Source organism: Bombus terrestris, chromosome 3, assembly GCF_910591885.1.
Source record: "Bombus terrestris chromosome 3, iyBomTerr1.2, whole genome shotgun sequence".
In the NCBI taxonomy this organism is placed as follows: Eukaryota; Metazoa; Arthropoda; class Insecta; order Hymenoptera; family Apidae; genus Bombus; species Bombus terrestris.
In genome coordinates, this window is record NC_063271.1 from 6,191,452 (window position 1) to 6,216,710 (window position 25,259).

At 36.6% G+C, this 25,259-nt stretch overlaps 3 protein-coding genes across 6 annotated transcripts in view; 2 read left to right on the forward strand and 1 right to left on the reverse strand.

Annotated features, from left to right (window-relative positions):
• Positions 1-49: 49 nt before the first annotated feature.
• Positions 50-5,899, forward strand: LOC100647721. The gene is made up of 2 exons (XM_003394119.4): positions 50-487; positions 1,325-5,899. The coding sequence occupies exons 1-2, from the start codon at positions 335-337 to the stop codon at positions 4,859-4,861; spliced, it is 3,690 nt and encodes a 1,229-aa protein (XP_003394167.1). The 5' UTR covers positions 50-334; the 3' UTR covers positions 4,862-5,899.
• Positions 5,363-14,575, reverse strand: LOC100647837 (aquaporin AQPAn.G). 3 transcript variants are annotated; one of them, XR_002308979.2, is made up of 6 exons: positions 14,374-14,575; positions 8,725-8,982; positions 7,882-8,166; positions 7,167-7,376; positions 6,778-6,871; positions 5,363-6,718 (listed from the first exon to the last, which is right to left on the reverse strand). XR_002308979.2 is itself a non-coding variant. In XM_048404060.1 (5 exons), the coding sequence occupies exons 2-5, from the start codon at positions 8,980-8,982 to the stop codon at positions 6,677-6,679; spliced, it is 795 nt and encodes a 264-aa protein (XP_048260017.1). In that variant the 5' UTR covers positions 14,374-14,574; the 3' UTR covers positions 5,363-6,676. The 3 variants fall into 3 exon arrangements, 2 of the variants coding, with proteins under 2 accessions (XP_048260017.1, XP_003394168.1); XM_048404060.1 differs by lacking the exon at positions 6,778-6,871 and having other exon boundaries at positions 14,374-14,574; XM_003394120.4 differs by having other exon boundaries at positions 5,363-6,871; positions 14,374-14,574.
• Positions 14,576-17,761: 3,186 nt separating this feature from the next.
• Positions 17,762-25,259, forward strand: part of LOC100647412 (aquaporin AQPAn.G) — a 36,658-nt gene continuing 29,160 nt past the window's right edge. The window contains exons 1-3 of one of the 2 annotated variants that reach the window (XM_003394117.4): positions 17,762-17,894; positions 20,559-20,800; positions 22,161-22,290. In XM_003394117.4, the coding sequence (XP_003394165.1) occupies positions 20,705-20,800; positions 22,161-22,290 (226 nt within the window). In that variant the 5' untranslated portion in view covers positions 17,762-17,894; positions 20,559-20,704. Of the gene's footprint in view, positions 17,895-20,558; positions 20,801-21,457; positions 21,482-22,160; positions 22,291-25,259 lie in introns of those variants that run through there. The other variant, XM_012320537.3, reaches the window with a different exon arrangement.

Consider the following 25,259-nt stretch of genomic DNA (forward strand, 5'->3'; position numbering starts at 1 on the left):
GATGGTGGCGCTGACGTACAAAGGCCGAAATTGTACGAATCGGAAAACTCGGAAGACGCCACGCAGAGAAAGCGAGTTTTCGGATCGCCATAATAGCGCCATAGCGGTGTGTACATTATCCCGCTCGTTCGTCCTCCGTGACGGGACGCTTACCGACGCTCGGCGTCGTTTCGTGAGATTTCGATTAATGAGTGACATACTCCAATCAAAATAGGCATTTTTGTCGTAATTGTTCTCACGGTGCGTCACGTTACAATTATACAACATTCGTGAAGAACGGCTATTTGGAACGCGTGTGTGCTTTGTGAGGTGCGTGAACGAACGATAGTCAAACATGGAGAACAGGCCGGCGCCGCTCAGGTCCAGGCGGGTCTGTCGATTTTGTCTAACCGAAACTGAACCACTTTCCTTTATCTATGAAAGAGATCATAGCAAACCATTCCAAGTACCACTCACATTGCAGATCATGTCGTGCGTCGCCATCGAGGTAATTATTTTCTTATAAAACGGCATCGACTACCACTGATTCATTGTCTAACTACCTTTTGTATGATATTCTTGGAGGAGTCATACTTTTAAATATTATTGCTATATAACTTATTCATTTCTTTTTTTGTTATAAGTCTCGTTCTTTGTCCAATTATATTCGTTATTATCGATATCTTACATGGACCAAAATGCCAATAGACAGTGAATGGTATGATTTGGATAATGCAGATATGTTATTTGCCGATTGAGCAAAATGTATTCGATCATTTTTCGTTACAATTCGATCATAATAACTTAATTCACTAATACGATTGATATGTACGATCGATAATAGATCATCGATATTTGAAAATTTTAAGTTTGGTATAATATTTTTTATGTATGTAAATGTAATTTACGAAATAAAATCATATATCATTGATAACTTCCTGTAAATGCTGCGATGGTAAAATGTAAAATACATCGTATTTTCGTTCTGATATTTTGTATTATCGATATTTATGTACACACAGATATATGCAAAGAAATAAACATCATATAAAGTAATTTACTGTATCGTATCATGAAATAATTTTCTCTTGTTATAACAATTTAGGGTAATCAATTTTGGCGGGAAAGTAATTCACTATTTTATATCATTTTAATATTTTATATCGTGTAACTTGTAAAATATATGTAAACTTCAACTATTCTATTGATGATTACAATTTAACTTATACAACAAATTTGGATAAACTTTCTTATAAGATATTTATGTATAATCTTGTTTTCTGCATCAGATTATATTTTTTCAATCAATTTTTTATGTAATACTTATTAACATAATGTGTTTAAGGTGTATGCAGCTGATGGAATGCCACAAATGATATGCGGCATGTGTCGTTGGAATCTGGACAGATCTTATAAATTTAAGCTTCAGTGCAAAAAAGCAGATGAAGCGTTGAGAGCTTATCCATTGTCTGGTGTCTTACCAAGACCATTTCCACCAATTCCAAATGATCCTCCTGATATGAACAATAAACGACCTTTGGAGCAAAGATCTCAAAACGAAGGAAATAAAAAGCCTCGAGTTGATAGTTGTGACAGGGAGAGACGAGAAACACGAGAAAGAGATAGAGAAAGGGAAAGGGATAGGGATCGAGAAAGAGAAAGGGAAAGGGAAAAAGAAAGAGAAAGAGATAGGGAACGTGAAAGAGATAGGGACCGTGACAGAGAAAGGGAAAGAGAAAGAGATAGGGAACGTGAAAGGGAGAGGCAAGTGGAAAAACAAAGAGACAAAGAAGAACAACATGATTTTTATGAGGAGGAACAAGATGCTGGCAGTGAAGGAGATCAAGATACAAATAGTACTAAAGAGGAGCGAAAATTAGAGCCAGGCGAGATAAGAGTACATGCATGTGATCAATGTGATCGTACTTTTCCACTACGACAGGCTCTTGCTTTGCACGTTCAACGAGCTCATCGTGATCGTAATTATAAATGTACAGAATGTGATCGTATGTTCTTTTCTAAATATGATCTTGGGAAACATATGACTACGCATTCAGAAGAGAAACCATTCTCTTGCCCGATATGTAACAAACAATTTTCAAGGGCAAATTTGTTACAACGTCATGAAAAAGTTCATAGAGATGAATTGCGTTATGGTTGTCAGCATTGTGATCGCGAATTCTTTACAACCGAAGAATTAGAAAAGCATGAGGATTCCGTACATAAAAAGGAGAAACCTTTCCAATGTAATATTTGCAACAAACGTTTCACGTACAAACAGGGTTTAGAACGTCATGAGGTACTACATAACGAAGATAAGACTTTTGTTTGCGAATATTGTAAGGAAGCGTTCCGTACAAGTACGAAGCTAGCTCGTCATTTAACGACGCATGCTGGACATCGACCATATTTATGTAAACTATGTCCTCGTTCATTCCTTCTATCTCATCATTTAACTAGACATATGCGAACACATTCTGTAGAAAAACGCCATGTTTGCGAAGATTGCGGTAAAGCATTCAAGCGTAAAGAGAGTTTGGAGGTACATCAGTTAACGCACACAAAACGCACAGGTATGGGATTGACATGTGATGTCTGCCAGGAATCATGTAGAAATAGAGCAGATTATGTCACGCATATAAAACAACATATTGAAGCAGGTGAAAAAATGGGACCAGATGGATTACAACCAGACAACAAAACTAAACTTGATTTGGATTCTGATGAAGATGAAGAAGAAGAACAATATTCAGATGGAGATGATGATTACGAGCCACCAGCATATATCGTGAAAAAGCTTCCAAAACCACTTAAGCCATCAGAAAGTGAGGAGGAACAAGAAAGATCAGAAAAGGAAGAAAATCAAAAAGAACAAGTTGTATATGTAAGACATAAAGATGGAAATATGATTAAAAAGACAATTAAAACTTTGATGCCTATTCAGCGTAGGGAGGTACAGGACAGCAAGATAAAACAAAGTCCAACTATTAATCAATCTCAATCAGCTACAAAACCTCCGCAGTCTAAACAAAATGAAGAACCTTCAAAGTCTTCCCGCGTAGATGAAACGGAAGCACAAGTTCAAAAAATTGTTGCATCTGTGTTTAAGGAGCATAAGATACCTCTGAAACATCAAAATGTTCAAGAACAAAATAAAGAATCATCTACACCTACGAATCAATTAAGACCTCAACAAGGACAAAGTAGTTCACAAAATCAAATTTCTACGAAAGACGAAAAATCTGAAATTCCTGTAGCAGTCAGTAATACACCAAAAGCTGTAAACACTGTTAAAGTAATAAAGAGAATCGTTGTGAGAAAACCTGGTAATACTGAGACTAGTACATCTACAGCAAAAGATGAAGATGCAACAGGTAGCACTTCTCAAACATCTAGTACAGGTCATAAAGTAACGAAAAGAGTAATTGTTCGTAGAATTATTCGTCAGGGAGATACTACCCGGGAAGTAATTATGAATCCTGATGGTACGATAATCGATCCGGCAGAATTAGCAAAGCTACCAACTGGTAACGTTGTAAAGAGAGTTGTCGTAAAGAAGCCACTTGATAAACACCAAAGTTTGGTTCAAGCGGTGTTGCAGTCAACTACGGATATTCGGCAACCAACTACTACAATAAAAAATAACGATACAGTACTAAGCGAATCTCCGAAGTTTGAATTAAAAACATCTCAGTCTATAAATACATCGTCTTCACTAACGAAGACAACTGTATGTCCTACATCGAAACCTGCGTTAACAGTAGGAGATCAAGAAACTAAGGAAAAATTAGAACAGCTGGAAAAGAGAGTCGAACAACAGCGCTTAAAGATTGAAGAATTAGAGGCTCGTAAACAACAAGAGTATGAACCTATTGAAGAAATGTCTCCTGAACGTCACGACGAGTCCGATGATGAACAGCAATTACCGTTAAAAAGAGTGTTTGTAAAGAAAAAGCAAAGTATGTATGATGAAGAACAGGAATATAATGACAATGATGTAGCGATAACTTCCGTAACGACTTCTGTAACAACTTCTGTAACAACTCCAATAACAACAATAAAAATAGATGATATTCAGCCTGAACCAGAAAAGGAGAAAGAAAAAAGTAATTCTGAGGTACAAGTAGAAAATATATCAAAGGATATTGCGGTAACGCCGAAACTAGCTACTACAACAGTTGTAGCAATACCAACAACGACAACAGCAGTAGCAATACCAGTAATGACAACAGCCATAGCAATACCAACAACTGTTAACACTAGAAGAGAAGGTAAACCATTGATAACGAGTTCCAAAGTCTATGGAAATAAAAAGATTATTGTTATAAAAACAGAAGAAACATCGGAAGTGGAAGAAATGAGTCGGGAATTATGTAGTATATTAGATTCAGCTGATTCTGTAGTCAAGATGCAAGAAACAGTTTTAAGTAACCTCACTCAAATATCTTCTATTGGAGAATGTTCTCAGAAGAATTATAATGACAAACAAACAGCTGGATCATCTATCTCCGAGGATTATTCAGAGAAAGAAGAGGCTGTTGTTGAAACTACTTCTCAGGATCAAGAAGAAGATAATAAGTTAGAAAATGCTGTTCCCATGGATGTGTCTGATCCCCAAGAATCTGATATTAAAATGGAATCAGTATCTCAAGAACAAGTTATGGAACAACCTGAACAAAATTCAAATTTGACTTTAGATGAACAAGATCTTTCAGAATCAACAGATATCTTTGAACCATCGGATAATGTATTAGAGGTACAAAAGAGTCAATTGGACGATTCTGTAATGGAACTTGAACATGGAAGTCATGCAATCAGTTTAAATGACACCAATGACAGTCAAGATAGTCTCGAAGACAAACTGCAACAAATGGAGGGTTGAATTTTCTATTAGGAAATAACGACGAAACGCGTTTTGATTTAAAATTCATATATCCCTTATTTTTTCAACCGATATCAACATTTTAAATCATAATTTTATACATTCAAAATTCAATCCTTTAATAAATGCGGATAAACATTTTAATCATTAGATTCGTTAGATTTGTTTTTTTTTTCTATATGGCAATAGTAACATTATGTCTACAATTTTGAACGATACCAATAACGTATAAAAATAAGGTAATGCCTAGTAATTATAATTTTCATATAAGAACGTAAATTTAGCTAGTGAAAAAAGTGTACGTTTATTTCTACGTTCTGCACTTGTTATACAAATTTTTTTATCCTCACTAATGTGAAAATATATTATAGAAATATTAAAAAATGAAATGATCGTTGTTGTAAATTTAAGCATTCATTCTAGATATCTGTCTTATAAACTAGTATTTGTGCATGCAAATACTAAACATAAGGCATTTTTGTGTATATATGTCAACAGTAATACTGTATTCGGATTTTTTATTTGTTTCAATTATAGGTAAAATCGTCCCATTTTAATGATATATTACATTTTTTTACCATTGTTATACACTTGATTCCACCTTTGGGAATTTACAAGGTACTTTAAAGGATTAAACTTACTGTAATATTTAATCACATTATGCTAATTTTGTCAAGCTAGAATGGAAAAGGAACATAGATTATTCAATATTCTATAAACATTTCAAACTATGTATCAAATACAAAGTATGCTGTGTAAATGTAAAATTAAAAGTGTTGCTTATTTTTTGGGAATACCTTCATCGCACATATACATAGTACAAACAACACGTGTAATTGTACTTTCATACAAAATATTTACATTTTATTTCATACAATTGGTTATAGCACATACTTTGATATGCATGCATTTCATTATTAATATATCCGAACATGATTAAATATGTGATATATTATTCCAATTATACTTTAATATGCAATCTATAACAAAATTACATGTATCTTATGAGTTTAAAAAATACAATATATATAAAATATAGGAATACGAAGATTGATATTTAATTGATCATTTACCTATAAGGATGTATAAACATTGATTAAATATTGAAAACGCATTGTCACCAGAATTTATAAATTAGATATTGCATGTTACATATTCTGATCATCTATTATACATATATAATATTAATTATATAATTGTAACCTAGAGTATAATATATCAATGTCGATAAATAAAATACTACAAATTAACATAGATTAACTTATATTGGCATTCATCGAATATGATTTTCTATATCAATGATGTATGAAAGGCGTATATAGTTCGTATATAATTTTTGATAATTTATCGACAGTTTATAAGTGTTTTATAAACGATTTCCAATAAATAGGTTGCATCTAACTAGCAGAAGATGTCGACACTATAATATTTCAGTTCGGCAGAATCAATCTTTGGCGTGCAACAACTCCGTTCGGTAAAATAAGTGTGATACAAAAGAGCGACTTAACGTTACAGGTAAAGTACATGTATGTATTTAAATACAAGCGAACAAATGCATATTTGTATATTCGATAAACTAAGATCATCACATATATGATTATTAAGATGAATTGCATAAATTGAAAACAAATTGCTCTTTCCATATGATCAGCATTCATGAGTATTATGTTCTATAACTGTTTAAATATTTTCGGTTGATTACACGTTGATTAAATAACTGTAATAGCATAAAATTCACATATTTCAGCCACTTAAATCATTACATAGATAACGATTCGGCAATTGAGAATGCGATGGTTAGCGATAGTTAGAGCGTCAAGCGGGGTTATCTTTCCTCTTGCTGGTAAGATTCTGTAGCTGTAAAAATAACACTTCGAATATTTCCGATTTCACAGATTATCATAATTATAACATACGATATAAAAATATGACATTTCCGTCTTCGAATCTTTCTTTATGTCGGCATCATTTTTAAAGTCCACCGTGTCCGCTGTCTATGTACTCGAACTTCTGTGAAGAAAACACGATATCGAAGATTTAAAGAAAGGAAAGACAAACGATTATCCATCATGCTTATCTTCAAGGAACACATAACAGTATCGAACGTAGAAAGATTCTACAACGAAAATCATCATATCGTTCAACCTAAAGGTAAATGCTTTATTTGTAATATTTCCATGAAACGATAACGTTTTGGTCAATTATTTCGGTAGATATCAGCGAAGGATAATTAGAAGGAAAAATCATTTTCGTAATCGATTTAAATGTGTCGAGAATTTCGCTAAATTCTTCGTTTTTACTGTACCTCCTTCTCGTCCGTCGCGGCGACCGTGTACACTCGGTTGGAATTTTTCGACTCTTTCGCAGGACCGATTACGAACGCGTAGATCAATCCAGCTGCCATACCACCAAGGATTGGACCAACCCAATACAGCCAGTGATCCTCATATATATCCATTACAATGGCACTACCGAGTGACCGAGCTGGATTCATACCTGCGCCAGTTCTTGGTATCTGTTAAAGCAATACAGTATAGTTAAAGGCATGTGATAAGTATTACAAGAACTTTGGAATATTCAAATTTAACTATCGCGAATTATGAGCAAAAAAAAAAAGATTTTAATATATAGTAAGGAAAGAAAATTTCCATTTATTTAATTCTTTGCTAAATTCGCCAAGAAAAATGTAAACGCCTTGATTTATTCTGTCGATTTAATACGATACTCGAATTGCATTATGACAAATAAAGAATGCGTCTGATGAAAGTCGTTGCAAGAAATAATAATAAAAATAAAAATAATAGATTTTTTCTTAGAGTAATATAAAGAAGCGACACGAACCGGAGAAGGCAATAAGCTCATAGTTCGCTAAAAATATATCGCGTAAATATATTTGCAACTCTCTTACTTATATTAACAAATAATATTTACTATATTAACGAAATAATTAGTCAGTATATCGTAAGCTTAGATACGAACAATTATTAAGGTGGTATCTAAAGTAGAAGAATGTATCTTACACCGACGATATGACAGAGAGAAACTGTAAATCCGATTATAAGAGGAGCAATCCCCTTGCTGTCTGGTTTTGCTGCATCGCATGCACCGCATACGACCAGAACCAATGCGAAGGCGAGGAAAAATTCTATACCGAAACCTTGGACAGGAGTAACGCCTGGCGAAAGAGATACTACGCCTAAAACATGTTCCATCCTCTCAGGAGATAACGCTTTTAGTATACCAGATCCTGCTACTGCGCCTATACATTGAAGTATTACGTATAGCAAGCCTCTGATAACTGGCACCTGTAAAACAAAGTAAGTGTTTCAGTACATTTTATAACGCATAAATTAATTCATCCTCTAAAAGTTATTAGTTTATCAGTAAAAATAATACATAAATATTTTCTGTATAACACAACGTAGATTGCACTAGGTACGTATTATTATTCTTCGAGATCAAATAATTCCATATCATCGTCGAATGATCGCTTATACGTCATTATGAATGAATTATCTTACAAGCAATTGTGTGACTAAACCGTATACAACAGAAGCTGAATAAATTATGGATAAATCAATCCGTTAGTAATCGATATCCAAGAAATGATCACGCGTTTCACGGTTTGTATAATAAGCCGCGAAGAATGAATCTAACCGTGTTGAATATTCTATTAATAGTTCTATGGTGATTATGATATGTATCATTTATATTTTGTACGATGTTCAGGATATTTTGTCCACAAAAATATTCCACGTAGGAAGAAAGTAGATAAAATATCTTTTGAGTAACCCGTGGCCTAAAATTAGTCGACGACGAAGATTTCAAGATTCTAAGAAACGATCACGACCTTTGATCATTACCTTGCCAATCACCATTAATCCGAACGTGACAGCGGGATTAACATGACCACCAGAAATATGTCCTATTCCTTGAATTGCTGCGGCCACAGTCAAACCAAAAGCCAAGCTTATGGCCACGACGTTGCCCGTGACGACAGATCCACATCCAAAGAAGTTCAACAGCAGCGTACCAAGAAATTCTGCGATCAGTGCTCGGTAAAGGCCAGCTTTTTTATTAGTCAGCTCGTCTGTTCCTAAAGCCTCCTTTAAATTTGCCATCTGTAAAAAGGTTCGTCCGATTGATTTGGATTTACCAGGCACCTACAGACATTAGAACGTTATGTCCATTTGTTGTGATAACCGAAACGAAACGCTGTATTGGTAACCCAAGTCAGTCACAGAACGTTTCAACCATAAAAAGCAATGTCTAGTTTTTCACATAGTTTTTCATGCCGTCTACGATTCTCATTCGTTCAATCAGCAGACCTTGAGTCACTCTTGGCAAAGGAAAAGATTCCGAAGGGCAACTCGATCCTTTTGCGCAACGTCGTTAAAGAACGGTTAACGGTCCCGTTAACTTGAAAAAAATGTAACGAAGCTGTTTAGAGGTGGGTCAATAACATCTAGAATTTTTCATGTCACAGTTTATAACGAAGTAAGATTGCCTGTATAAAAAGCTTGCACGAAGTTAACGTTGAAACCGTATCCAGGAAGTATCCTAAATTTAGAAAAACAATTTTGTTTTAATGTCCTCGTTTCACGGCTATAGCTACAAGAGAAACTTGGTAATTTATTTTTATAGTTCGGTTAACTTCTTTTTAAACAAGTTAACAGCTTCGATTCAAGTTCCGCCGTTGATCCTTAAAATCAATAACGAAGATCAAACGTATCGTTAGATATTTCAATCTTCGTCGTTCTCCAGACGACTATCGTGCGTTAACACAATGCGGAATCCATACCGCTTCTTTTGTTTTTATATCTTTTAACGATCTAACACCTGTCCTAAACATTTTTTAAGCGAGATCAACTAGAAAGAAATGAGTGTTTTTAGCTGTTCGTTACGGAAGATGGGAAACCCTCCCGCATTGAACGTGTTATCCAGAGATTCCATTCCATTAATTCTCGAACGGATGAGATCATTTCTGATCCATCGTTCATTAACCACTTTGAAAATGAAGCCGGTCGATCGTTCAGCAGTTCCGTCGATTCGCGTCATAGATTTAGATCGAGGCCGCGGGCATGTGCATACATATGCATGTACATACGTTCGGCACGTCGCATGTGTAGTTCGTACCGTTATGAATTACGTTGGAGAAACGAATCGTTAGGTTAACGAGAAACGCATCCAGATTGCATTAGGCTCAGGTGCAGATGAGAACGGTTTGCGTCGACGTCACCGCTTCGTTTACGCATTTTTCTTAAAGTTCACAAGAGCGCTTTTTGCGTTAATTCCATTTTCGTATTTGCTCGGTTACAATTTAGTCACGGATGCGGCAACCCGTCATCAAAATTATAAAAGAACAATCAATAAAAATAGTTCATAAAAGAATAGTAAGTAAAAAAATTCTTTAAATATAAAAAAATGCTTTCATCAGTGCCAGACTCTGCAAAAACAAATGAGAAGAGACGAAACAGAGAATGAGACAAATTTTGTAATTCTTTTCGTACGACCGTGAAATTTGACGAATTTGGTCGAACTTTTGACGAATTAAAATTTATGAAAATTGGATGTAGAGTCCGATCGCTCCGTAAACCACTTGTGTGAATTGAGTTACATAAAACAATGTAGCGCTTCACCACCGAAGGTCAATATTCCGATTCGTAGCCAAGCAGTAGAAGCTTTTGTCTTGATAGACTAAAACTTGCCGCCTAGTCGTCGCTCAAAGTTGCGTTTCGCGCGATTTATTTCGTATAAATCTATAGTGTTCTAAAACGCAGCGGCAAATTGACGCTAACGTAAACCGCTCGTCTGCGCCGGGCTTTACTCATGCAGATCGTCATATCCTCGCGACAAGTATGACAGGCGGTCCCAATCGCTACGAATTAGTTAATCATTCCCGTTAAAACACCGTCCGAGCTAATCGTCACCCACGCCACCGGCGCGTCATTGCGTTTTAAGCCTCGCGTACTTGACGCAAATATCTTAACGCGGATCTAGGTCGGTCATCTTCTACCCTTTTCTAATTTCCGTCCTGCCTTCCACGATGAACGAGTTCGTTACGGCCCATTTTCTAATAAAACTGTCGCTCTAGCCTCTCGTTTCAGCGAATATCCGCGGGTGGATTGCGCGACGAGGGAAGCGAATAAAATTGCAAATAGAATGAAAAGGAACGAGAAGACAATACGAGGAATCGTCAACGAGTTTACGTGCGAGACGAGTGAAAAAACTCGACGTTCGGCCGATTCAATGATGGATTTAATTCGGGTGAGATCATCCATAGGCAAAAGTAAACACCGCGACATGCCATTCTCATCTCGTGCAATTTCCACGCTGCAGCGTGTGTCACGTGCACGATAATCGTTTGCAGCTACGAAAGCTTGTGACTTCTATAACTAGAAAGATAGACCGGGATGCGAGTATAAAGGTAAAGGATCTCTGGAAACTTTTGCTTATAAAAATTACTCGTCGAGTATCGACGTGTATGGAACGTGAAACGTTCACTCACGTTTTATTTATTTGAATAGTACTGTACGTGTCGAACGTTACGGTAAACGGTAGTTTGATCTTCCTTCGTTACACAAACGGTAAAGTAAATAAAATGCGAAAAAATGTTAAGCGAAGCTACGTTATTTACTTTATCTGCGCTCGTAAGTCCGCGGTTTGACTCGCGTATGTGGCCACTCCTTTACGCAAAAAGACAAAGGAAATACATCCATCGTTGATACCATAAATAGTTGGCAATGAAACATTTCATTCCGATTATTTTACGTAAAATGATATTTACGGAAACCGTTAATGACACCACCCGTTCGCTGATATTTCGATCTTTGTTTCATTTCATTCTCGTCATCCGTTTCCAACTCCATTCGTTTCGTACATATTTGATCCTCGTAACGAAATTCCAGGCAACGAACTAACTGTTTGTGCAAATAAATTATTGATCGTAAAACTCTTCGACCAGGCATCTGGTACGCGTGTCATTAAAAGTGTCGTTCAAACTCCGTTTACCTTTGTATCGGGGGTGTTCGATCCTTTCTGGTGATGTCACGCCTCGAGATTATTTCTTCCTTGCGCGCAACGCAACTTGATCCAACGATTTGTATTCTACAAATTCGAGGGGTTTCTGGTTTCTACGCGATATCCTCTCCCTCTGTTCAGTAAACAACGACAACCGATTCACGATTTTCCCCTTTAAAGAGAAAATAACGACAACGATTCTCGCTTCCATATTATACGAAGCCGTCGAAGGTTGTAACAGACGTTGAATAACAATTTTTTATGACCCGTTCGTGTATAATTTTAATTCACTAGGCGCTTTTCTTCATCGGCTTTCAGATTTATAGCCGCTGTATAGTTTCCCCGCGACTGATTCTCGGAATTGACTATTGCAAACAGAATCATTTACCTTAGATTCCAAGTGACCTCATTAAATTACGTGGTATTTTTCTCTGGCTTTTATTACATGGTGCACAACATTGTACGGAGATATCGTTTTGCGTCCTTTCCTGCATATCGTTTAACCGGATCTATAGCGTCACGACGAGGGAAGAGATGAAGCAAGAATTCATCGATTTTCTCGCCCAAGAGTGGTAATTACGCTGAACGTATCTGTACATTGAAATTTCCTTTCTTTTTATTTTTCGTTCCTTTTTTATTTTTTTTATTTTTTTTTTTATTTTTGTTACCCTTCGATGGGATTCGTGAAAGTAGCGGAAGGCGGTCGATTTCACATAGATCGGTTGTTACGTCTTCAACGATTTATTGTCGTGCACTCCTCAACCATGATGGTCGTTACCCTTATATGGTTTAGTACAGGTGCGCGATATCTCTCCTTATCTCTATTCATTTCTTTCTCTCTTATCCTGCTTTCTGTAATCGGCAATAAAGAAGACGTTAAAAGTTTCCTTGTTATTTCACGTTAGCTTAATACGTGTATTTGAAATATAGCGTGTAAGGCGAGCTTTCTTCTTCGATAGTTTGCCATTATTACTATTCCTGGCAGATCTTGTACAGCGTAGACGTAATTGCTCGTCGATAGATCCAGGATTTTGATGTATTTGTGTAATATGCAAAAACATGTAATAAAAAATATTCAACGTAAAAGAATATATTTGTTACGATATTTAATAGGTGCAATAAATCTTTATGTAAATTACATTTCCTGATACGGTTTGATTGATATAGTTGTATCAATGGAAATAGGAAATTGCAGAAAAGTCTACGATCTATTCGATATAAGTTTCTCTCCTGTGTCACTTTTTGGTGAAAATTAATTTGGAACAGTCGTGAAATACACGTGCACTCGACCACGGATCGATTTGGTGAAATTTGATGAAATGAAATTTCTTTTTATAAAAGCATGCGATCTCCTTTAAAGCCTCCGAGGTGGTAGGGAACGCCACTCCTGCCCCGGCTGATACTACTGATTCTGTTTTACAGACGAGCTAATGGACAGTAATTCTACTGTCACAGCAACGTTGTTATTAAAGCGTTTTTCGTCATTTTTAGAAGACGCACACAATGTAACCGTTGTTGTTTGGTTAACCCATTTATCTCTCATGAAACTATTTCGAGAACATGTAATATCGATTTTGAAATTCTATTAATTACAAATTTTGCACGAATCATATACGTGCTAATATAAATTCTTTATTTAGAAAATTGAAATTATTTTTGTCTCTAGGCTGAGTACTTTTTGAATAGTTGCCACGAAACGTATACAATACACACGTATACGTAAGATGTGCATAGGCATCCACAATCCGCGGTTTAATCGTAGATATTTCTATTATGTATATATAATTAGTAATTCTCTCGCGCGCGTAATCATATTTGTTGTTCATATGCAAGAAGTTGCTTGGCTACATTCGAAATGCAAGGCTATAACGAAATAAAACTCATTGTGTACAATATAATTTCGCAATGAAACAAATATACATAGTTTACTACGGCGAAAAGTAATTTAAATAAATTTTATCTAGAGTCCGGATTTATCAATGTTTATTTGATAAACATAATAATGGTACTCGCTAATGATAAGTTTCCTTGCGTTGCGTACGATGTTGAGTAAAAATAGAAATATCGCTTTAACGTTTATCATTATGATTTATACCATGTACTGTTATTGCACTTCATTAAGACATTCGTTAATCACACTCCATTGTCACAACAATTCTCATATTTTACATCACACTATGTGTAATATAAACTTTCGTTCGCTGTTCCTTCGTTTTAATCGCACTATGCTTCTGGCATCGTTCTGCCTCGTAAAAATTTGCACGACTCAAACAACAAGCTGATTTTTCGTAAACATCGTACTGTTTGTGTAACAAAATTTATATTTACATTTGGTAAACGAAATTTAATCTCGCGTTAATGTAAACGAAAATATCAAATAAATCGATATACAAACGTCAAAGCTGCGAAGTGGCGAAGTCACAAGAAGGATCTCGAATTAATTCGAATAAATTAACTAAAATATCGATCGAAATATAAAGAAAGAAGCTTACCTTGAAGATAGTCCGAGTCAATGCAGAAGCTGGGTAGTCGCTTTTAAAAGTTTTCTGTGATTTTTTCAGCAACGGATCCTGTCACAGGCTTCGCAGTAGTAGCTCTCGGAAAAGCGAATGCTCTGCAAGAGTTACCGAACGACAACTGTCGAGGCTGCCGAGCATAGAAACCAACTGGTCTCACGTAGGTATCTAACTGCGTCTGTTCTGGTACTCTGCTAGATGCTACCAGAGTAGGGATATCACGGTTAAAACGAACGACGATCTCCAGGTAACAGCGTTGTTTTAATTTTGCTGCCGCACGAAACATAACTCGATGCGAAACAAATGCGTATTGTATCATTCGGTTAGCAAATATTAGAATTTTCTACCCTTCTAGGAATTATATCGATGTCTTTGATTTTGTCTTTTGTGTACGATTAACACGATATGGCAGTTACATTTTTCCTACCTATCAAAATTTCAATATTTCTCCATCCAAACTAGTATTTGTTAAATCCACCTATCGCCTTTTACTGTACTTCATTTCTATTATTATTGTTAGAGAATCGGAAGCAGGATCGTGACTAATTAGTATGGTAGAGAAGAGCAGAATGAAATTAAAAAATTGTTTAATTTAATTTAAACACATGTTGTGGGTATTACGTATTACAAGCATAAAGATGTTACAGGCTAAAGGCGCGAAATATGGCGAAAATCGGAAAGACAAGAAATTTATCGAATCGCATGCGGTCCGACAGTAAATGTATTTAGATATTGCTTTATGGCAGAGGTGCGCCTATCTCCAGATGGTTCTACTTTATTTGTAACACGTTATTTGTACCATTGTGTTCTTACTATCACTGATGACGCGATAATTAAACGGAATGAGAGTAAAACCAATGTCCTTCATAGGCTAACGAAGAAAATTGAAAGGAAGTTTTTATAATACACGGAGATATGAAAGAACGAGCAAATAATAATGCTCGTGACACGTATCGGTGTATATCTGTATATCTGTACGCGTAATATATTTCCTTAAAATTATTCGGAAATTACAAAATAGTAATCTTACTCGCTATATTTTCCGCGCGATCGATGTTTCCCTTTTACTTGGTATCGTATCTGTCGTTGTCGATATTTGCAACAAGCGAATTCGTGTTTTCCAATTAGAAAACGGAAACGTAGTCGACAACGAGATTTCCGCGCAGAACAGCCGATGCAGAACGTTACGAGTTGCGTATTCGCGATTACATTCGAGGAAAAACCTCTAAACTCGACCGCAGATCTATTTCTTTTTCGCGAAATATCATTAGATAAAAAGCAAATCGTTTGAAGAAAGAAGGGAGAACAACAATTTACTATCAACCTTGATGCAAAGAAATACTTAGAAATTACTACATCCGTTGATTAATCTCGCCAAGTGCACAATTAGTATTTTTGATTGACGCAGTGACATTTTATTGAACTCATGACGCAACCTCGATTTCGATTTGATTCTTTGAAACGAAAATAGGTCGATAAATGCATTCAGAAAATTGCAGTATTTCAACTTCTGGTATTTTGACTCCGCCACGATCCGCGAATTTTTATATTTTAAACTCGCGCCGATTTTAAGAAATAACAAGCATTTGTAACGTTCGAAGAAGATTCAACTTGAAATTGAAACTGGAAAAATAACGATAAGGACTCTCTCGTCTGTTATCGAAGCACGAGATACTTTCTACCGTTGGGAAAATAAAATTGGGTCGGAAATAACCGAAGAAACGCAGCGGGGTTAAATAATTTTTACTAACAACTTCGGAAACAATAGTAACACGCGTGTGACCACGCACCCCTGAAAGCTTTTACCTGCGATTTGTATGCAACGATCTCTCTCTGTACCGTCGTATTTCGATCGTACGTCAGATTGACAAGTTGCTGGGTTTACCCCCTTATTTGTTCAGCATTCTTTCTTAACGTTCGATCGAACGTTCACAACGATTGGCTACAAATTTAACGGTGCCCGTGCAGGCCATCCGTATCTGTTGCCATACAGACAGTGTCGAGCGTGAATATATTCTTGCATTACGTTCGTCAAAAGCGAAGGAACCGTTAAAGATTGTCAGATCGCGGCTATTGCTGCAAGGAAACGTCATTACATCGTTAGGAATAAATTTCTGTTTACGTAGCATAACCGCTTGAAAAGATTATGCAATTTACGAAAGGTATATGTTCGCGGTTAATTACAATCAGATATAAAAATAATCGTACAGGATGAACCGTTTAGTGTTACAAATTGATCGAATGGCCAATCTGCATTTCTAAACGCAACGTTGCACGCCTCCGCTGATTCTCTACTTGAGAATGATTTAATTCGTCCATATATCAGGTGCCTTAACGAGATTAACTTGCCGCGTTATGTTAATTAATCTTGAGTGGCTTCCTATAAAAAGACCATTATACGTTAATCAAACATCGTATATCGTTTCTTCGTTATGTTTGTTTAATAATAATGTCATAATTAGCTAATCTCTCGCTTGTCATTTGGCTCGCGTCTTATCGTTATTAAACAAATTCATTTCTTCGATACCAGACAAATCGCAGAAGCGACAACCATATATATTTATCGTAACGTCGTTTCGAATCGAACGAAATTAATGGCGGCCTTTTCCAATAATAATTTTTCATAGGGCAAATTGTTCATTTGGAAAATCGTACTATAACGTTTCCTCTAGTTCTTTTTTAGATCGGCGGTAAAGTTCAAGGTCCTCCGCATGATGGTGCACACTCAAAACTTGATACGAAGTCGTTCATGGAAGCCTCTGTTACTTTACAGACCTGCTATACGTATATAGGGTGGATCAAAAGGACGGAATATTTTAAAGAGTTAAGTGTATGGTATGAGACTTAAGATTAAATTATTAAAACTTAAATAATAATAATAATATACGCGCCTAATATATACGCTACGTACATATATACTAAAATTGTATATGTATACATTTTTATTTAAACTGTTTCTGTACCTTGGATATGTCAGTTTCAGATTCTCAGAATTTCGTGAATCACTAAAAATTACCTCGTTCAAAAGATATTTCGACGGAAAACGTTCTTTTTCTTTGTCCACCCTGTACGTACGCGCGCAATAAGCCTGCGTACGTTCCTGAGAATGTAATAGTACAACAGGATCATCATCATCATCGTCATTATCGTTATTAGTACTCCTTCTACGAGTTCACCACTGTCAACTGGTTCATCGTCTTGTTGTTTTTCCGCAGAACATATATCTGGCTGATAAGAATGTATTTCTTCGCGTACACGCGCTCTGTATGTTATACACACGAACAATCGTTCTCACAACGCGCACATAGGTCGCTACTGGCAATTATCTTCCCCCTTACGAATGCGTCGTTCTTTTTCTCCACAGAAATCTAACTGTTCTTCAATGTCGATGAACCATGTATGGCTTGGAAGAAGATGAACGTTTCAACGACGCGCGTTCCCTGCGCGAATTTCGAGTTTCGGCCACTGGATGCCCTGGAACGTCAAAGTAATAATCGGTAAGATCGCATCGATTGTCGGAGAAGAGGTGTGCACGAAATTTGTAGCACCGACGCTGTTATGTGTCAGGCATTAAGAAGTCGGAATGTAATGAGAAACAGCCGCCTCGCCTTAAACACACCCTAATCTCCTTTTGGTTCTCAATTTAGAGCATGTATGCGCTTGTTCGAGGAACACCCTCTCTGTCGGCCTTGACAAAGCCCTGTTTCGATGGTACAAGTTCATTAATCTTCGGACAAAGTACCCTTCGTGAAAAGAAACGAAGTCGTAGAAATTGGATCGAGAGGCTCCGCGGACGAGAAGCACATGCCACGATACTATAAATTCATAGAAACGTCGAGCGAACCATTCTCGACCGTTATCGACAGGCTGAGGATTCTTATGCATTTATGAGATATTTAAAAGCGCGAAAATTTTCGGAACGTACGTGATATGCGAAAAAATATAAAAAAATCTGAAACAAAGTTATGCGAGTTAGAGGATGAGACGAATCCTTATACGCGTCCTGTTTCTTTAATTATCTCCGTAAGGACGTGTATTTGCATAAAAATCTTCAGTCCGATCGTTGATTAAGCGATTGCTAATCTTAGAATCCACTTTTGTATCGTTATCAGCCAATTGATAATACAGAGAACCAGTAACCGAAAATGTAGACGTAACACGTGCTGTTCCTCTATCGAGTTCCTCGATCTAATTAAAACAGTGTGTACCAATTGAACGGCGCAAATGATTTACTGTTCGGTATAATTGTTCGAAGTAGTTGTCGTTAGATTAATGGTAGCAAGTCATATATCATGTTAGTACATCCGTAGATGTCGATGAAAGTGTATGATATTGCAGAAATAGCGGAACGCAGATATGAAACTTTAATAATTGTACAATTGTTCTGTTTGCGTGCATCAAGTATTACGATAAAGGATTTATGTCTGTAAAATATAAGTATCGTGCAGTGAACGATGATTCTTGTAACTTCTCTGTTTCTCGCTTTAAAGAAATTAAAAAAATTCAATTTTTATTTATCTCTGCGCAAATTGCATTAATACCTATAATTTTATAAAATATAGTTTTATACGATAAACGTACCGCTAAATTTAAAAAATGCCGCATTAAACTGCGATAGAAAACACGAACTGTAGTGTCGGAATCTTATCTTATTTCATTATACGTATACATGTATGGCGCATTCGCCGTACGACATACGCTCGTTATATTGTTCTATGTAAAATCTCTGTTACATTGTACATAGTTTGCCTTTGATGTTAAATAACATTTTCTGTATCACGATAACCGATAACAGACGTGATATTAACGATTGACCGTTGTTACCTTGAAATATCTCGTCTCGTTCAGCAACAAAATAATCGCCAAAGCAAACTTTTACGTAAAAGTGAGTTCTTATCGCGAAACAAATGCTGAAACGATCCCAGTATCGAGCGTAGATCGTCTAACGAGTGCAAGACACTGCAGGTGTGACGTTCCATCGCGCCTCCTTCTCATTGTATCCATCGACTGACCTTACGTATGCTAATTGTCGCGGTTTTATCTGCACGCGAACTCGCTATCGCTGTAATATCAGTTAACGGATCCGATATAGGCCACGGGAAAGGTGCAAGGATTGATTTATGTCGAACGTAAAATACTCTTTCACGGCCGCATTCAAAAAGCTTGGTCTCTATGTCGGCTACGTTCGAATAAATTCTTTTTTACGCGTTTCGCTTAGACGAGATTCCTTTTCGATGCAACGACGATCCACTTGCGAATCGTATCAGCGAGATCTCGGCCAGCCGTTAACCGGTAGACGTGAGACGTTGCAGGCGATGACCGGAAGTCGCGGTCGAAGACCGTCCAAACGACCTTCCAACGATACTCTTATCAACGTCCTTAATATCGTCGAGTCGAAGTTGGAATTAGTTTGCTAGAAGTTTCCATCGTAATAATTACTTGAGAATACACAAGAGACCAGTGCACACTACCATCGACAAGGGTTGGTACAGTGGATACTCGTTAGAAAACCATTTCGTAAAACGAGTAGATAAATTCGCGCGATAACCGACGATCGGTGGCCGAATAATGTTTTATTCCTATCTATCTTCTTTTTTTTTTTACTAGCATTTTATTTTCGCTTGAGTCGCAATAAAATATTATAGTACAGATAGTTCGTATCAAAGGATAACGAACGAACAAGCGATGGATCATAGATCGTTTATGATAAAACGAACCGTGTACTGAAATGCGATTAATAGCGTACGTTCGTCCAATTTCAGAGCTATGCAATTTGCTGAGCTAACGTATTCTCAGTTTAGATTGTACTTATTAAGGTAGCGCTTCTAGTGGCTCGTTAGAAGTTCCAAGAAAGGAAAAAAAAAACACAGACAGCGCGCGGAATAACTCGAGGACTGTGACGGACGTCGGTCTAGTCGAAAGCATCGCATTATCATAGGAGGAAGATTGATCACTGTACACGGTTTGTGTTTTCTGTTCAGTGACCATCTTCGCGTCACGCAATTGCGGCAGGGTTGCTGTCAAGGGCATCGTGTACATGAGATCTTGGCGCTCAGTTGGTCACGCTATATTCACAATTGGCGAACATCTCGTAGTCGGAATCATTGTTGGAACGTCCGACTTCCCCCGCATGTCCATTCACGCGCAGTTTGTCCTCATAGAATTTCGCCGGTTAACCCCGATCCTGTGGCGTAAACTCTGACACGTGGCCGCGGTTTAGGCGAAGTGCGCAGTGGCGAGGTTCATAGTTGGACGAAGAGACACGACCTAGGCGAAGAGAATCGCCTTCCTATAAGTCGACCGAGGGATGCAACGTTCAGTAGGCAATAGACCTTCCTATCTACATCTTTGGCACGAGTTTTTAACTATACAACCGACCGCCAAGCAGTTGGCGCGAAAGCCTGTGAGTGCAATTTACCGTCACCCTTTTAGAAAAGTGTTTGGCTATTAATTTCTATGATTTTGTGCCGTACGATCGTAACGTACATATTTTATTTCGATGATAAATAATTCTTTTTTATTTTCACGATTTTTTCAGAAGCGGTTCGGTGATTAAATTTTATTATATATTATTTTCGCGCAGATGCTTATCTTTCCTGCGACTAGAATATAAATTTAAAAAATGAAAATTTAGCTAGTTAGATTAAATCGGCAAGCATGCAACAACGAGAAATGTTAATTTCGTATTACAGAGTTAATTGTCCGAGAAGGGCGTAGAGGAATTTACTCGTCCGGTTTAGTTTCTTTTCGAAAGTGTAACGCGCATAGCATGATAACGATGCATTGATAACGATTGAGTTCAATTTTATCAAACAATATCTCGAGAATATAAAATGGGAGAACACGGTCGCGGTGTATTTATATCGTAGGAAAAGTGCGTATGATATTTGAGAAATTTCTAGTGTGCCTTGAAAAGTTTACAGACCTGATCGCAAAAATTCTTCCCTCATTTCGTACTTCGTATTTCCGTATTTTAAGAATAAACCTGAAATTTAGTGTTTTATCGTCTGTAAACTATAGTTGTGTAATGTATTGAACAGTATTTTCCATTAATACCGAATACCAGAACGAATATATGTTTACGGTAGGGGAAAAAAAGCATTTCGCTTATAATATATTCGTGGTATAAAAAAGGCGTAACAATCGACCACTTTTCGCGACTGACCGTTGGAAATTTTAATAGCTAAAATCGATTTTATTCGTTTTGTTTTTACCTTCGCTGGCACGTATTTTTACAGACGGTTGATTCCTGTGTTTGACAAACATCGTTCCGGTATCGAAAATTACCGCTAACATTTGCGATACGTTGTCAGCTAGGATGCTAATAGATCGAATTTAAACGTCGAATTAGCAATATCACTAATACGATCCGGAAACACGATCGGACAAACACGATCCAACAGTATCACGGAACGTTCCTCACCGAACGAAATTAAAATTTCTGTTAATTGCACGCGTGTTTACTTCGACAACAGTGATGAATGTAAATTGCGTTCGTTCGTTAAATATTTATTTTAGCCGATATATTACTTGTCTTAAACATTTACAGTGACAATGAGAAACTCATGTTACAGGAATAGAGAATGGATCAGAGCATGATCCATGAGTACGTGGTTTTCAAATTAAATTGCCTTTAGAATGATATTTGAATTTAAATTAAAACAGTGATTCAGAGTGATTTTCAGAAAATCAGATTGCAATTAATAATTCAAAGGTGAATAAATTTCAAAATCGAGCAAATAAGTATTCTGTGTTGTTCGCAGTTTTACAAGTCAACTGGTACTATGAATGTCTCTACCGTATTTCCGGAAGGACTTACTGAAACCGAGAGATCGCAACGTCATGCATCAGTGAGCGTAAAGGATGACGAAGACGTTCAAGATAGGTATAATCGTAAGTACCGCCATATTCTAATCTTCTTCTATTGTAACGACACACATGGTAATTTTACATTACGATTTTAGTCATTGCGTTACACTCCCTTCTATACTATCTTACGTCACTTTTAATTCATAATATTGTATCAAGTTATTTCACAATTTGCATACTCCGACACGAGAATTTGGTATAACGTAGATTTACATAGAACATCGTATAATGTGTAACGTAATGAGTAAAGGCTGACTTTATACGCGCAATTAGATCGAAAATGTTAGGTAGACTCGACGAAAACGAAAGGTTTCTTCTGCGAAACATTGACAACGGTATAAATAAATGTTAGTTTCATGTAATATAAATATTTTCCTAACGATAATGTAGACAAAGCTCATAATGAACTTAGCGTTAATGTGCGGAACATTCGCACAATTTTGAGATAGACTTGTCAGTTTCAAGATCAACAGTGGTAGTCTAGAAATCTACTTTGGAAGCATTAACAGTAATAAATTTGTCTCGCACGTGTGAATAAATTGTAAATTATTTCGATCTGTTCGTTGCAATAACCTTTTTACATATTATTTCCATATATTAAAACGAAACGTGGCTATTCCCACAAGTATAAGTATTTCGTTATATCTTTCGCTGTAATTAAATAACGTTCTAATTACTAAATTGCGTAATTTCAATAATTATACTAAGTAAACGACCAACTGCTCCTACACGATTCTACATGGAAGAACTATTACCTGTAGTGTAGGATGGAATATAGTAGGAAGTAATATAAATTCGGTAGCACCTATTAGCATATTGGTGCGTGACATTTCCACATAACGCAAAGGTGTGGAAATGTACGAAACGAGAGACTTGATACACGGTATTGCAAAACCAGTCAATACCGACAAATGTATTTCCGGTGAGAAAAAAAAAAAAGGAAAAAAAGCACGTGATCGCTATCCATTAATTTGATATGCGATTATTTCATGGTGACGCATCTTGCAAGGAACAACGTTATCTACGTTTACATGGACTCGTATGTCCTTCGAGAGAGATAATTGCGCAATTACCATGAAATTTGTTGACACGTTGTGTCCTGCCGAACTCACACTGTTTTATGCGAGTTATACGGAGGAAACGGGCAGAAAAAATTTTCCACTTCGTTTATTGTGTGTCATGTTGAGCTATACCAAGAAGTAATTAAAACACCACGTACAACTTCCATCGCTCGTAATGGATATCTGTGTCTATTGTATGTCTTTTTTAAACGCAACCACGTGTTATAGTTCTTGCGCGCATTAAATACCAAATACATGTATCTGAATTTCTTATACGTTGTTCGAAAGACCGATAGTATATCAAATGTTTGTGTTTCTATAAATGAATTATCGTGCGGTAGAAAATGTTTTGGAAAATTAGTATGAAACATTCGGAGAATGCATAAGAAAGTGTTAAAAGATTTTTCATTTTTAACAATTTAAGGTATTTAAAAATCTCTGAAATAAGAAAATCGTTCTCAATTAGCAATTTATCGACGGAGAAGTCGCGATACATGGATTGCTAATTTTAATTTGACTGAAAGAATTCTCGACAGATCGCGACTCGCTGTTGCCTATATGATACAATGCTAATTCATGCAAATGACGATGGTTACGTGTATCAAAGACTTGTTGAGTAACAATTGTAACTAATTTGCTTAGTATTTACAGAAATTGGACTACTTATAACTGTAAGTTCGATTAACATAATATTATCTTTTAATTGTAAAATGTCGGCCATTAAATTAATGTTCGTTAATTAAAGTTGACCTATTACTCTCTCCGTTAAAATCTATGTATAGACATTTACGATCTTCCATCAATTTACGTATAATGTATTCGAGCGTATAACTTCAATAAAACGTAAATCCATTAATTGGACGTAAATTATAGCGATCGTTAAAAATAAATAAATTACACTCATAAATAGATATTCAGATTCTTCGCATCGTACAACCATCATTCGTTATTACGTATGAATTAGTATGATTTATTTAAATGCTATACGATTTATTTACATTCGCGTGCACCTCTAGTTTACGTCGTTCTAATTAATAAACTTCCGAAATTAAAAAATCGTGTTACTGTTACTACAAATCTCGATACCTGCTCCAGTTCACCGAAAGCAACTGACTCAAATGCTTCGGCCTGCTAAAGATTTGATGAAAGGAGAAACTTCGATCCCTAAATGGCAAACAGAACATCCTCTGCGATACAAACGGATTGACCAAAATTAAACAGAACATACTCCTTCTGTAGCGCACGACTCAACGCGTCTATTCTCTTTACGCAGTACAAATTCTCTCTCTATCGACTTCCGAAAGATCTTTTGAAAAATGTATTGCTTCGTAGAAAACGACAACCTGTATCCATCCATTCGTTACGCGTAGCGAAACAATTTTATTCAACGCTACGCGCTCCATATTCAGCGTCTTGCCGAAGAACATAAATAGAAAAAGATTGATCTTTCTTGATCTATCATACCGTTCATAGAAAGTCAGGTTCTCGATGCCGCGACACGACACGATCTCTCCGATCTTGGTGTAACAGAGATCTGGTACACCGGCGTGATTCAACCATGACGTTTGGAAATTTCCAGATTTCACCTTGACTTTGATTGCACGTCGCACGCGAGTCGGATCGTGCGAATCTTTCGGGTACAACAAGTTACTACGTGTTATGTCTACTAAACAGAGCCGAGTGGCACGAGTTCGGAATTCTACTTACCGAGAAACATGCCGTATTATTCATTCATGGCTAATCGTCAAACTAGAAAATTACGCGCTAAGTGGTTTCTGTCTCGTCGTTCGTACTTATGGTCGAATAATCAGAATTAATCCTTTCGCTGCGGATTAAAACGGACAGCGTGCTGCGATAACTATGTTGCAGAACTTGGAGGAAAATGTTGTTTCATGTGAATTATATATTTAATACTAATTTATCTGTCTATCG

Coding starts and splice junctions, on each gene's coding strand:
- LOC100647721 (XM_003394119.4), top strand. CDS start 335: ATGGAGAACAGGCCGGCGCCGCTCAGGTCCAGGCGGGTCTGTCGATTT. Junction 488..1,324: donor TGTCGTGCGTCGCCATCGAG/GTAATTATTTTC, acceptor AATGTGTTTAAG/GTGTATGCAGCTGATGGAAT.
- LOC100647837 (XM_048404060.1), bottom strand. CDS start 8,982: ATGGCAAATTTAAAGGAGGCTTTAGGAACAGACGAGCTGACTAATAAA. Junction 8,167..8,724: donor GATTAATGGTGATTGGCAAG/GTAATGATCAAA, acceptor TTTGTTTTACAG/GTGCCAGTTATCAGAGGCTT. Junction 6,719..7,166: donor CCGCGACGGACGAGAAGGAG/GTACAGTAAAAA, acceptor TTATTTTTACAG/CTACAGAATCTTACCAGCAA.